A 14,910-nucleotide genomic window follows, 5' to 3' on the forward strand; every position below is an offset into this window, starting at 1 on the left:
CCACAGCACCTAGCCCGTGGTAACCACTAAGCTATTATCTGTCTTTAAGGATTTGCGTGTTAGAGATATTTCACATAAATAAAATTATATAATATGTGATTTCTTTCACTTAGCATTATGTTTTCAAGTTCATCCATGCTGTAGCATGTATGAGTACTTTAGTTCTTTTTATGGCTGAATCATAGTGCGTTGTATGGATATATCACATTTGATTTATCCATTCATCCACTAATGGACATTTGTCTGTCTATTATGAATAACGCTGCTGTGAACATTTATGTACAGGTTTTTGTTATATACATATATACATTGTTTTTTTATGAGACAGGGTCTCTATTGTCTAGGATGGATTACAGTGCTACAATCATGGTCCACTGCAGCCTCAATCTCCCGTGGCTCTGGTGATCCTCCCACATCAGCTCCCCATGCAGATGGGACTACAAGTGCGTGCCACCATGCCCGGCTAAGTTTTGTATTTTTTGTAGAGACAGGGTTTCCTCATGTTGCCCAGGTGGGTTTTGAACTCCTGGACTCAAGCAATCTGCCTGACTTGGCCTCCCAAGATGCTAGGATTATAGGCATGAGCTACTGTACCCGGCCTACTTGTGTGAATGTATGTTTTCATTTCTCTTGGGTTGTACCTAGGAGTGGAATTGCTGCGCCATATCTTGAGGCTTCACGTTTGATATGGGCCTACGAAGCTTGCCCTGGCCATGGCTTTGCCCTGCCCTGATTTACTAGAGCATTGAGTTTGGCTGCCTCCTTTAGGGAGACCACACTTGAGTGGTCATCCTTTGACTTTTATCTTAAAAAAAATTAAAACTAATGTTTAGGGCTGGGTGAGGTGGCTCATACTTATAATCCCAACACTTTGGCAGGCTAAGTGGGAGCAGTGCTTAAAGCCAGGAGTTCAAGACCAGCCTGGGTAACCCAACAACACCCCATCTCTACAAAAAAAATTTAAAAATCAGCCAAGTGTGGTGGCTTGTGCCTATAATCTTAGCTATTTGGAAGGTTGAGGCAGGAGGATCACTTGAGCGCAGGAACTGGAGGCTGTAGTAAACTCTGATTGTACCGCTGCACTCAAGCCTGGGTGAGACCCAGTGAAACTCTGTTGCTACAAAAACATTTTGAAAACCCCAAACTAATGTTTAGGGTTAAAAAACATATACAATGGCAATGTATGTATGCTGTAGAAAAATTAGAAAATACAGTAAAAACAAAGAAGAAAAAAACCACCCATAATACTACAACTCAGAGATTATTAATAATACCTTGCTGCTCATCCTCTTATAATTTTTCCTATGTGGGTATGTACTTTAAGACCAAAATTGGCTTTTTATTTTCTAAACTGTTCTTTAACCACTATGAACATGTTTCCACATTAAATATTCATCAATATTATTATTATTTTATTTGAGACAGGGTCTGTCACCCAGGCCGAAGTACAATGGAGTGATATTGGTTTACCGCAGCTTAATCTTCCCAGGGTCAAGTGATCCTCCTGCGTCAGCTTCCCTATTAGCTAGGACTACAGGTGTGTGCCACCACATCTGGCTAGTTTTTGTATTTTTTGTAGAGACGGGGTTTCCCCATGTTACCTAGGCTGGTCTAGAACTTCTGGGCTCAAGCAGTCCGCCCCGCTCGACCTCCCAAAGTGCCGGGATTACAGTCATGAGCCACCATGCCCAGCCATTCATCAATATTATTTTTTAACAACAACAAAGAAAACACTTAAACTCCTATTACTGGGCATTTCAGCTGTTTACTTTTTCTTTTTTAAAAAAATTAGTAGCCGGGTGCGGTGGCTCACACCTGTAATCCTAGCACTCTGGGAGGCTGAGGCGGGTGGATCACGTGAGGTCAGGAATTTGAGACCAGTCTGACCTGGTTGGTCATGGAGTGCCTGACCAACATGGTGAAACCTTGTCTCTACTAAAAACACAAAAATTAGCTGGGCGTGGTGGCACACGCCTGTAGTCCCAGCTACTCATGAAGCTGAGGCAGGAGAATCACTTGAACCTGGGAGGCGGAGGCTGCAGGAGCCGAGAGCACACCACTGCACTCCAGCCTGGGTGACAGAGCAAGACTCCATCTCAAAACCAAACAAACAAAAATTATATACAAAGCTAAATGTTCAAATACTTTATTTCCTTAAGACAAATTCCTGGAAGTGGAACTGCTGGATCAAAAGGTAAGGCGATGCTTAATGCTCTTAGGGCCCTACTCTCAGACTGCCTCTTGGAATGACTTCCAATTGAGCCCTCCCTACCCTCTCACCTTCCAGTCAGTGCTCTCTGCATGGCTTCCTGGCTGTATGGGCACTTCCCAATGACCACAGCTGACAGGTAGATAGGTTCTTCCAGGAAATGCATCAACAGTGCCCCTTGGCATCCGAGGACATTCCATCGGGCCATCTTGTCACTGCAGGACATGGAGCGCGTTCTGTCTCCACGGCCTGGCTTCACTCGGAGCAGCCCCACCTGGTGAAATGCAGCACCAGGCTTCCCGGAGTCTCCAGCTTCTCCAGGTACACATTTGGCTCCAGTTCTATAAACGTCTATCACTTTGGCACTACCAGGGGCTATTCTGGTGACAGCCGCCAGTCCCTCTACAGTGAGATTACAGCTGTTGATGCCTGGTGAGATTGGGCCACTTTCCTGCTTGCCAAAACTCTGATGGTGAGCGGCTCCATTGGTGACCTCCCTGGCCGCAGTCACAGGCTCAAGCCTCATCTTTTTGGTTACAGGACTGTCAAGGTCTTCACATTTTCTTTCATTTCCAGGAGCTTCCAGGTTACTGCTGGCTTCTACTGATGAGCTGCTGGCCCAATCTCTGATGACAGGACAGCAAGGCTGATCTTCAAACTCAAGCATTGGAATGATGGAGGCATCCCCACCTGCAGAGAATGAACCCCCCCCCCTTAAACAAATGGTTCTCAAGTGAGGTCCCTGGACCAGCCACAGTGGGATCTCTTGGTAATTCATCAGAAATGCAAACTCTTGGGACCCACAGTAGACCTGCTGAATCAGAAACTCTGGAGGCACAGCCCAGCCGTGTGTGTCTAACAAGCTCTCCCGGTGATTCTGATGCAAGCTCAAGTTTGAGAACTGCTGACTTCATCTATTCTCCCAGCTGACCTGAGATGAGTTAAGAGCACAGGCACAAACTTCCCTAATAAGAATTCTCTGAGGCTCTTGTTGAAGACTCTATGCTGGAGCCAGTGAGTTGGAATTTCTGGAGAAGGGTATGCAAAACAGAACACTTTAACCAAGATCTGAGATAATTTTTATCTCTAGGAAGTTTTGGAAACATGGGTTTAGACCAGGGTTCTCAAGCACTGTACTAATGACATTTTTTTGAGATGCAGTCTGGCTCTGTCACCCAGGCTGGAGTGCAGTGGTGTGATCTTGCCTCACTGCAATCTCTGCCTCCTGGGTTCAAGTGATTCTCCTGCCTCAGCCTCCTGAGTAGCTGGGATTACATGCGCACATCACCATGCCTGGCTAAATTTTGTATTTTTAGTAGAGACGAGGTTTCACCATGTTGGCCAGTCTGGTCTTGAACTCCTGATCTCAAGTGATCTGCCTGCCTTGGCCTCCCAAAGTGCTGGGATTACAGGCGTGAGCCAGCGTGCCTCGCCACTAATGACACTTTGGACTGTATCACTTTTTGCTGTGGGGGCTGTCCTACGTATTATAGGATATTTAGCAGCATACCTGGTCTCTACCTACTAGATGCCAATAGCACTACCAGTCCCAGTATGAAAATAAAGAATGTCTCCAGATGTTGCCAAAAGTCTCCTGGGGAGCTAAACTTCCCAAATTGAGAACCACTGGCTTAGAATGAACAAGGTTTCCCAAGTGCATTTTGTGGAATGCTATTCTCTAAGATGCTTCGGAAAACAAAAGTGGGTGGTTTCTTTCATAAAGAAATTTGGCAGGCAGGGCGTGGTGGCTCATGCCTGTAATCCCAGCACTTTGGGAGGCCAAGGTGGGTGGATCACGAGGTGAGGAGTTCGAGACCAGCCTGGCCAATATGGTGAAACCGTCTTTACTAAGAATACGAAAATTAGCTGGGCGTGGTGGTGGGCACCTGTAGTCCCAGCTACTCAGGAGGCTGAGGCAGAAGAATCGCTTGAACCCAGGAGGCGGAGGTTGCAGTGAGCCGAGAATGTGCCACTGCACTCCAGCCTGGGCAACAGAGCGAGACTCCATCTCAAAAAAAAGGAAAAGAAATTTGGCAACCATTACTCAAAATTTCCCCATCTTGGAGATTTTATGATGCATGGCCCCACAGTAAAGACTCTAAAGTAAATTACACACCTAGTGTAAACCAGTGTTTCCAAAATTTCCAGTGTTCCCTCTTGCTGGTTTAGAGATTTCCGATCTCCTCTGTCCTTATAGGAAACTGAAGAAAACTAGAGGTCAGTAAGAACCACAGCTCTCCCTTGAGAAGGGAAATATTTCTTCAAACACTAACCTAATGAATGTTGCTTTTCTAAAGCGTATAAATAATACATCTGTAATCTTTATAACTCAAGAGTGGGACAGGCAAGAGATACAGAAGTGGGAATGTATCTGGAGAGGTTGGCTGGCTAACTTCCAGAGACCTCACAAGGTCACAGTGACTTTGGAGAACTCACCAGGGTCCATCTCCCACGCTGCAGGGTTGGAGACTGATCTTGACAGAATGCCTGAATGCAAGAGCCTGACTCATGCTAATAAAACTCATAAGTAAGAGCCTGAAGTAGCTAACCCAGTCAACAAATTATTAATTAGTAATAGGATGTGAATGCCAAGGGAGCCAGAGAGTCACATTCTCTAGGTAATGTTCTTTCTGCAGACAAACCTTGGGAGGACATCACATTTTAAAAGATTACCAGCAAAATTTCCAGAAGATTTTTAAGATGAGCAGAGCATTGCCAACTTTTTATTCCATCAAGGAGGATCTTTAAAAATCTCAATTACTGGTCAGGCACGGTGGCTCACACCTGTAATCCCAGCACTTTGGGAAGCCAAGGCGGGCGAATTACTTGAGGTCAGGAGTTCGAGAACAGCCTGGCCAATGTGGTGAAATCCCGTTTCTACTAAAAATACAAAACAATTAGCTGGATGTGGTGGTGCACGCCTATAATCCCACCTACTCGGGAGGCCAAGGCAGGAGAATCGCCTGAACCCGGGAGGTGGAGGAAGCAATGAACCGAGATCGAGAAAAAAAAAAAATTCAATCACCATCACTTAAAAAAAAAAATAACTCTCACATCCTTTAAAGTGAAAGAAATTAGTTTTGCAAAATTCACTACATAGTCTTGAGCTTTCTTGTTTTTTCATGGACTGTTCTCACAGATCAGCACCTGTTTGCAGACCACTGACTTGTGGAGTTTGATTAGGGCATAATCAAACTCCGTAAATGTCCAGTATTTTGGCTTCCCTGGGCCACACTGGAAGAATAAACATTGTCTTGGGCCACACACAACACAATACACGAACACAAATGATAGCTGATGAACTAAAAAAAAAAAAAAAAAAAAAAAAAATCGCAAGAAAAATCTCACAACGTTTTAAGAAAGTTTAAGAATTTGTCTTGGGTCACATTCAAAGCCGTCCTGGGCCCACATGTAACCAGGCGGGCCGTGGGTTAGATAAGTTTGGATTAGGCCATCAGGCTGTGATCCTCAGATGCATCTTTCTCCACAATAAGGCTATACCTGTCACTGGGATCGCCCTGGTCCTAGCTACTCAACGTGTGGTCTACGGACCCACACCGCTGGCATGCTTTGGGAGTTGGCTAGAAATGTAGAACCTCAGGCCCCACTCCAGACCTAATGAATCTGAATCTGCATGTTCCCCAGGAGATTCATGTGCATATTACAGCTTGAGAGGAGCTGATTAGGAAACATCCTTTGGGCCTTGGACTAGGGCCCTTACAGGTAAGAATAGAGCGTGGATGAGCGCTGCCTACCTCTGTGTGTCATTTTTCTGGGCTTTGACTCTTAAACTCTTTTCTCACACTCTTTTCTTCTTTTTTTTTTTTTTTTTTGGATGGAGTCTTGCCCTGTCATCCAGGCTGGAGTGCAATGGTGCAATCTCGGCTCACTGCAACCTCTGCCTCCTGGGTTCAAACGATTCTCCTGCCTCAGCCTCCCGAGTAGCTGGGATTACAGGCATGCACCACCATGCCCAGCTAATTTTGTATATATAGTAGAGACAGGGTTTCTCCATGTTGGTCAGGCTGGTCTGAAACTCCCGACCTCAGGTGATCCGCCCACCTTGGCCTCCCAAAGTGCTGTGATTACAGGTATGAGCCACCATGTAATTGGTCTCATTCTTTCTTAAGTTGTATCTGTAGTTTCAATTGGAGTTATGATCAGATCTAGACAGCTATTCTATTTCTTCCTAGTGATTTCTTATCTCTGCTCTAATTGCATGTGTTAGTTTTAAAGCTTAAAAGTTTTAAAGTTTAATTTTATATCCTTATTTCAAAGCTTTCAGGGTGAGAAAATTTTGCTGCCATCCTGAGTTGTTATCCACAAAAGGCAGAAGTTATTTTCAATTTTTAAGAAAGAAAAACAAAAGGTAGAAATGATCCCCCCTCACCCCAGGCTAGGTCTTCCTGTCTTATGCAGCCATAGCACCCGAACATACCCTTACAACCCATCAAAATTTACCCTAACCATGACTGTCTACATTCCCTAAAAGACTACGAAGGTAAGCAATGTGCTAGTCTTATTCACTTCTGTACACTCAGTATGTCATATCGTGCCTGACAAACAGCAGAAAGTATTTGTTCAACGACTGAATGAATGAAATGAGTTTTAGGATATGTTACTATAGGACTTCTAAGCCCCATGTTGGCTTCACATCTTGTGAGGTTTCAGCCTTATGCCCCTAATCCTGATTCTGAGAATTGACTAATAGTGTGAGTGAGACTCTATACCCCTTACCTCTGCCTTCTCTTTAGATGAAACCTTTAGAAATGATTAGGTACACTGGCCTGTCATAAAAAGGCACTGTCACTACTTGTGGCTACTTCAGCCATTAGTGCTTTTCAGGAAAAACCTATCTATGGATAACACAACCATAAGGAAGTAGTCCATGTAACATTAATCCAAAGGCTTGAATATACTTACAGGGTGTGTGGCTGGAGAAAAACACGAAAATGAGGTCTCGTCTGAGTTTCCACAGTCCTTTTTGAGTTCCTGGGACAAAGATGCTATCCTCTTTCAGGGTGGCTGCCAACTGGAGTTGATGGAGAAGGTACCTAAGGGTTGCAAGATGTTATTAGGATGAACAACCAATCTCTGTGGTTAAGGGGAAAGCCTCTGGTAGGGTGATTACTAAGACAGAAGTACTGTAGACTAGTGGGACTGGTAGGGATTGGGAATTATGAGAATGCTCTAGACCAGTGATTCTCAAAGTGTGGTCCCTGCACCAGCAGCATCAGCATCACCTGGGAATTTGTTAGCCCTCCAAATGTCAACTGGCCTCTGTTGCTCACATCTATAACCCCAGCTACTTGGGAGACTGAGGCAGGAGGACTGCTTAAACCCCGGAGTTTGAGGCTATAGTGAGCTACGATTGTGCCACTCTGCTTCAACTTGGGTGACAGAGTGAGACCCCATTTTTTTTTTTTTTAAAGAAAAAAAAAGAAAAGAAACTCAATTGCTGAGGTTTCACCCTAGATCTGCTGAATCAGAATCTCTGTGGCTCAGCAATCTGGGTTTTAACAAACCTTCCAGGTTGTTCTGATGCACAATCAAGTTTGAGAACCACTAGTCCAGGTCAGGCATGCGGCTCATGACTGTAAATCCAGCACTTTAGGAGGCCAAGGCAGGAGGGTTGTTTGAGCCCAGGAATCCAAGACCAGCCTGGGTAGCATAGTGACACCCCGTCTCTAAAGGCTGCAATGAGCTGAGATAACATCACTGCACTCTAGCCTAGGTGACAGAGCAAGACCCAGTGTCAAAAAAAAAAAAAAAAAAAAAAAAGAGAGAGACCACCACTAGTCAAGACCACATTGCTACTCAAAGTGTAGTTTATAGACTAATATAATCTGTATTACCTAGGAGCTTATTAGAAATGTAAATTCCAGGTGAGGCGTGGTGGCTCACGCCTGTAATCCCAGCACTTTGGGAGGCTGAGGCGTGTGGATAACGATGTCAGGAGTTCGAGACCAACCTGGCCAGCATGGTGAAACCCCATCTCTACTAAAAATACAAAAAATCAGTTGAGCATGGTGGCGCATGCCTGTAGTCTCAGCTACTTGGGAGGCTGTGGCAGGAGAACTGCTTGAACCCAGCAGGCGCAGGCTGCAGTGAGCCGACATTGTGCCACTGCACTCCAGCCTGGGCAACAGAGCAAGACTCCGTCTCAAAAACAAACAAACAAAAAACCCCAAAAAACAAAAACGGCCGGGCACAGTGGCTCACGCCTGTAATCCCAGCATCTTGGGAGGCTGAAGCAGGCAGATCACAAGGTCAGGAGATCGAGACCATCCTAGCTAACACGATGAAACCCCGTCTATCCTAAAAATACAGGAAAAAAAAAAATTAGCCAGGCGTGGTGGTGGGTGCCTATAGTCCCAGCTACTCGGGAGGCCGAGGCAGAAGAATGGCATGAACCCGGGAGGCGGAGGTTGCAGTGAGCCGAGATAGCGCCACTGTACTCCAGCCTGGGCGACAGAGCAAGACTCCGTCTCAAAAACAAGCAAACAAACAAAGAAACCCCGGAAATTCTGGGACTCCCACCCCAGCCCTGCTGAACCATACTCTGGGGATGTGGCTTTACCTTTGGAAACTCCTTCTGGCTATGACCTCAGCATGGCTATCATTGAGGATGTCTCCTGTGGCAAAGATAGGATACCAGGTGAAGACATATGGAAGCTGGAGAGGCTCTGGTTCCTAGAGGCAGAACACAGCAGTTCCACCAGCACCCAGGATGGCCATGTAGCTCCTGGAGAGCTTTGTCAGAAGGCACCACAATCACGAATAACAATGCATTGGCTGTAGGGTTTCTCAACCCAGCACTGTAGACATTTTGGGCCAGAAAATTCTTTGTTGTGGGGGGTCTATCCCAAACACTGTAGACTGTTTATTAGTAGTATTCCTGGCCTCTACCCATGAGATGCCACTAGCACCCCTCTCTCAGTTGTAACAACTAAAAATGTCTCCAGACATTGCCAAATGTCCTCTGGGGTGCAAATCACCCCTAGTTGAGAAACACGAATGTATAGAAAAACCTTATCTGGAGAACAAGGGTCCAGATCTTTTGTACAGAGGTATCATACTTGTGCTCATGGTGATACAATTCCATCTAATCCAATCCACAGTGATCCTGGAACAGGTTCCTCATATACAGGCAAGGACAATGGTGGAAGCCAACTCAAAAAGGAACCTGCTAGCTAGAAGAAGAGGTAAAGATCCCAGGTCTCGGCCAGTCACGCAGTGGCTCATGCCTGTAATCCCAGCACTTTGGGAGGCCAAGGCAGGAGGATAGCTTGAGGCTGGGAGTTTGAGACCAGCCTCGCCAACACAGTTAGACCAAGTCTCTACAAAATGAAAATGAAAAAAATTAGCTGGGCATAGTGGTGCACACCTGTAGTCCAGCTACTCAGGAGGCTGAAGCGGGAGCCCAGGAGTTCAAGGCTGCAGTGAGCGATGATGGTGCCATTGTACTCCAGTGAGACCCTGTCTCTTAAAAAAAAAAAGAGGCTGGGAGCGGTAGCTCAAGCCTGTAATCCCAGCACTTTGGGAGGCCGAGACGGGCGGATCATGAGGTCAGAAGATCGAGACCATCCTGGCTAACAAGATGAAACCCCGTCTCTACTAAAAAATACAAAAAAACTAGCCGGGCGAGGTGGTGGGCGCCTGTAGTCCCAGCTGCTCGGGAGGCTGAGGCAGGAGAATGGTGCAAACCCAGGAGGCAGAGCTTGCAGTGAGCTCAGATCCGGCAACTGCACTCCAGCCTGGGCGACAGGGCGAGACTCCGTCTCAAAAAAAAAAAAAAAAAAAAAGAAACAACAAAACAAACAAATAAAAACCCCCAGATCTCTAAGGAATTTAAGGAATTTTCATATTCTTGTTGAGGCCCAAAGCTTCCTGTCATTCAAGACTGCTTGCCAGGTGCGTTGGCTCACACCTTTAATCCTAGCACTTTGGGAGACCAATGCGGGCGGATCACCTGAGGTCAGGAGGTCAAGACCAGCTTGGCCAGCATGGTGAAACCCTGTCTCTACAAAAATACAAAAATTAGCCAGGCATGATGGCAGGTGCCTGTAATCCCAGCTACTCGGGAGGCTGAGGCGGGAGAATCGCTTAAACCCGGGAAGGGGAGGTTGCAGAGCAGTGAGTCGAGATCGCGCCATTGCACTCCAGCCTGGGACGGAGCGAGACTCCAAGCAAAAAAAAAAAAGATTGCTTTCTAGGGCTTCAGAAACCACTCAAGCTGCATCCTGTACCAGCTACAGAGCCCCAAAGCATTCCAGATCCAATGTGGAACAGCTAAGCCCAGGGAATCTGGTTTGAGCATGAAAATACTGGCTAGCTTTCAGTTATTCGGAAAGCATGTTCCTAGAGGCCTCTGCTTTGATGGTGGATTTCCATTCTCCAAGTGAGTACTGTCCTTCCAACTGGACTGACAGTCAGTAGGAAACAAATGCCATGCGCCTCAACTGACATGGCCCTTCTTCTCTGACAAGGAGAGTAAAACACGGACACTGGTTTCCAAAGCTAAATCTTTGTTTAGACTCCCACCCATGCTTACCGCTCTTCCTCATTTTGGACTGGCCTATGCATTTTGTTCCCGTTCCCATTGAGACAACTTCCTTTGTCACTGTGGGAAAAAAACAAATCGTGTGAGTTCTGAGAAACGGAATGTTCCCCAGTGCTCAGGTACAATCAGCCTGCACACTCCTCCAGGAGATTCTCAGAGGCCCACTCAACCAAGGCCTACGGTTCCAGCACGGTGGTCTCCAACCATCAGAGGTACTGTGCCACCTAGCGGAGCACAAGCACACATGCCTAACATTGTAGTTCACACCCTACCCACGACTGTCCCTGCACAGTACAGCAATGTATAATTTTATCATCTTCCACAGCGAGGAGCGTGCCAAGGAGAAAAAGTCTTACCTTGTGCCGGCTTATCAGGGGTGTCGCAGTCCTGGTCAGCTGGAGATTGTATCTTCACCACAGCTGCCAACAATGTCCACTCATGGTTTGGCTCAGGCTTCCCCTTCTTGGGCAGCCTGATGCCATAGTGCTCATAGCACAGCAGAGCAATCTCATCTGCGGTCCACATGGTCTGAGCTGGTGCTGAGACCTTGATCAAAAACCACAACCATCAGAAGTACGGAAAGGAGAACCAGTGCATGATGCTACAGCCTCTCATATCCATGCTTCAAGTCTTTTAAATGGAGCCCAACTAGTCAGACCGAGGTTTCCCTATCTGGAACTCTACGGATCATTTTCTCCTCCTATCTCCCTGCCCCCTTTTCATTTTTAATGAAAGATCAAAGAAACCTCAAATTCTACCAATTCCCCAAAATACTGTTTCAAGTTTTTTTTTTTAATGTTAGATATCTGATACATTTCTAATGAGTCTGCATCCTCTACTCCACATTAAAGGACACGAGAAGGAAATGTCCTCACTACTCCAATTTTCACTGGAAACAGCACGTAAAGGATTGCAGACTCACTTGCTTTGGGCAGACCCTCACTGTATAAGGTTTATCTTTCTGGGCAGATGTTCTTATCTGTCCTCTTTTTCCAGGCATTTTATTTTTCTCTTCTTTCCCCTACAGCAGAGTGGTTCTCTACCGCCCTCGAGTAAATCCCCACTGAGATGTTTCTCAGCAGTTATGTGTTCTCATAGAGCTCTACTTAAGGGTGTGGGCTTTGGAGTCAACCTTTCTGGGTTCTAATTTTGGCTTTCCCACAAATTAACTGCGATGCTGAATAGACTGCTTAACCTTGCTGTGTCTGTTTCTTCATCTGTCAAAAAAGTGATAATAATAATATCTAACCTATTTAGATTATTGTGAAGATTAAATAATACTTAGGGTTACTGTGAGGGTTAAATAATACTTATAAAAAGCAATTGCTACAATGTTGAGCATAATTAAGGTCAACTGTGATTACTATTACAAGAAATAACATTTGATGATTTTCCTGGTTAATTTGCCTTTAGCTACTTGGTGGTGGGGGTGAAAGGGGGAGGGCTGTAATGGGCACAGAAAGCCATGAAGAAAAAAACCATCAAGCAGATCCCTAGGATACTTTGCAGGGAAATCTCACTCTTGGCCCTATCAATGCTCACTGGATACATTCTGACCTCATTTGGACTCAATATACAAAAAGCTTCTTAGTAGAAAATGAGCTTGTATGGTGATAGACATAGCTAAGCATTGTAAAACAAAACTGAAGGCTGGGCGCGGTGGCTCACCTGAGGTCAGGAGTTCGAGACCTGCCTGGCCAACGTGGTGAAACTCTGTCTCTACTGAAAATACAAAAATTAGCCGGGCGTGATGACGCGTGCCTGTAGTCTCAGCTACTCGGGAGGCTGAAGCAGGAGAATCGCTTGAACCCGGGAGGCGGAGGTCGCAATGAGCCGAGATTGTGCCACTGCACTCCAGGCTGGGTGACAGAGGGAGACTCCGTCTCAAAAAAACAAAAAAGGCTTTCCTGAGTCCCAGTTCAGGTAGCTTTTGAAAGATAGTATTGCTATGAATCCCCCTGCAGCGCAATGTGCAGGCTTGCTACTGTAGCGAACCATAATGGTAAATCAGACCATAGTGATTTCAAACAAAAATTTGCAGGAAGTGAGACACGGTGACCTAAAAGTCAGAGCGCCAGCGCAAGCCTTGTCAAAAGAAAGCACAGGGGATCGTAGAATCCTCATTTGGAAGGGACTCACCTCTCATTTCTAGGGAGACATCACAAGGCAGTATAGTTTATGAAGACCACCTGGCCATCGACCTGAAACTAAACCAGAGGTGCAATTCATAAACCTCAATAGCCAAGGCAGGTAGAAGTTGCCAGAAGAAACAGTGACTCCCTAAAACGAAGCAGCCCAGAACGGCATCATCTCACTCAGGTAGTTGAGTCTGAATGGGCATGCACAATTGTTGGAATGAATAAATGTTTTGCTACACTGGGTCCATCATAATTCGAGCCTAAACCCCCTCCTAGATCTTGAAAAACTTGAAGAACTTATTAGCTGAAAATAACAGCTCAGTTAAACAGGCATGTATTTGCCCACAAGACCGCATCTCTGAACAGTTTCAACAAGCGAAAAAACTGACGTCCTTTCCAAAGAAAAGGAAATCGGCTGCCAGGGGAGAAAAGGCTTTAGCGATGCTCGGAAGAAGGGACTCCTGCTTTCACGCTGCCTCCCTTCCTAATACTTCCGGAAGCAGAGCCCCTTCCCGGCCGCTGGAGAAGCCCGGGTGGGACCCCAAGTCGGCCAGTTACAGGACGGGAGGCGCCAGGCAAGGCACTGAGGTCGTGCAGTGGGAACAGCGTGAGAGCCTGACCCACTAGGTCCTGAAGCTGCCAGGCCAGAGGCCCCGCGCTCGCCCGCAGCAGGAGCTCTTCACGCGCCGGCTGCTGACAGTTCCAGGCGTGGAACGCCTTCCCACGTGAAATGCGTCCCAGAAGATACGGTCCTCACAACCTCTTCCCTCAAAAACAGACTCGGTAAAGTTAGCCCGGATGCACCTGCCCCGTCTCCCCACTGCTTCGCTGAGGTTCCCCTCCCACCTCCACCACACGCGCCTCGGAGATAGCGAGGAGAATCCGCCTTCGAGACGGACGTGACGTCACAATGCCGCCAGTTCCTTCCGGCTCCCGCCCCCAGAGGCGCGCAGTGCACGCCGGGCCTTGTAGTTTTTCCGGGGAGTCGGTGCCAGGGCCGAGATTCCCGCGCTTCAAGTCCCGCAGCACGGGCAGCGTCCTAGGGATGCGTGAAACCGGATGATGGGAGCCACCTGCTGGCTTAGATATGCCTTCAGCTAGAACTAGAATGATGTATCTTGCAGCACTACCCTGGAATGTTTTTTTTGTTTGTTTTTTTTTTTTTGAGACGTAGTTTCACTCTGTTGCTCAGGCTGGAGTGTAAAGGCGCGATCTCGGCTCACTGCAACCTTCGCCTCCCGTTTCAAGCTGGTCTCCTGACTAGGCTGAATTTCTGTCTATAACATCACTGTCCAATAGATATATAATTCGAATCATATACGTAATCTAAAAATTTCCAGTAGCCGGCCGGGCGCGGTGGCTCAAGCCTGTAGTCCCAGTACTTTGGCAGGCGAGACGGGCAGATCGCGAGGTCAGGAGATCGAGACCATCCTGGCTAACATGGTGAAACCCCGTCTGGAACTGGAACTGGAAAAAAAAATTTCCAGTAGCCTCATTAAAAAAGTCAAAATAGAAACAATCAGATATTTTATTTAACCCACAAATCCCAAATAGTATTATTTCAACATATAATCAAAAATTTTTTTGAGATGGAGTCTTGCTTTGTCGCCCAGGCTGGAGTTGCAGTGGCGCAATCTGGGATTGTAACCTGGGATTACAGATGCCTGCCATCACTCTGGCTAGTTTTTGTTATTTTTAGTAGAGACGGGGTTTCGCCATGTTATCTAGGCTGGTCTTGAACTCCTGACCTCAAGTGATCCGCCCGCCTCGACCTCCCAAAGTGCTGGGATTACAAGCATGAGTCACGACGCCCGATCTCTCTCTCTCTCTCTCTCTATATATATATACACACACACATATATGTGTATAAATACTTCTGTTTTAAATGCAAAGTTTAAAAAATCAGATATATATGTGTGTGTATACATATATATATATATATATATATATATATTTTTTTTTTTTTTTTTTTTTTTGAGACGGAGTCTCGCTCTGTCGCC

At 46.3% G+C, this 14,910-nt stretch overlaps 1 protein-coding gene across 11 annotated transcripts in view; it reads right to left on the reverse strand.

The window, feature by feature from the left end:
* Positions 1 to 13,843, reverse strand: part of ADAT1 (adenosine deaminase, tRNA specific 1) — a 28,037-nt gene extending 14,194 nt beyond the window's left edge. For 2 of the 11 annotated variants that reach the window (XM_025369388.1, XM_025369386.1), the window contains exons 1-7: positions 13,757 to 13,843; positions 12,912 to 12,973; positions 11,129 to 11,318; positions 10,764 to 10,832; positions 8,790 to 8,844; positions 7,133 to 7,263; positions 2,281 to 2,899 (exon numbers count right to left, since the gene is read on the reverse strand). In XM_025369388.1, the coding sequence (XP_025225173.1) occupies positions 2,281 to 2,899; positions 7,133 to 7,263; positions 8,790 to 8,844; positions 10,764 to 10,832; positions 11,129 to 11,297 (1,043 nt within the window). In that variant the 5' untranslated portion in view covers positions 11,298 to 11,318; positions 12,912 to 12,973; positions 13,757 to 13,843. Of the gene's footprint in view, positions 1 to 2,280; positions 2,900 to 7,132; positions 7,264 to 8,789; positions 8,903 to 10,120; positions 10,233 to 10,763; positions 10,833 to 11,128; positions 11,319 to 12,911 lie in introns of all 11 variants that reach the window. The other 9 variants (XM_025369397.1, XM_025369392.1, XM_025369394.1 and 6 more) reach the window with 7 other exon arrangements.
* Between the last annotated feature and the right edge of the window lie 1,067 nt (positions 13,844 to 14,910).

This window comes from Theropithecus gelada, chromosome 20 (assembly GCF_003255815.1).
Source record: "Theropithecus gelada isolate Dixy chromosome 20, Tgel_1.0, whole genome shotgun sequence".
In the NCBI taxonomy this organism is placed as follows: Eukaryota; Metazoa; Chordata; class Mammalia; order Primates; family Cercopithecidae; genus Theropithecus; species Theropithecus gelada.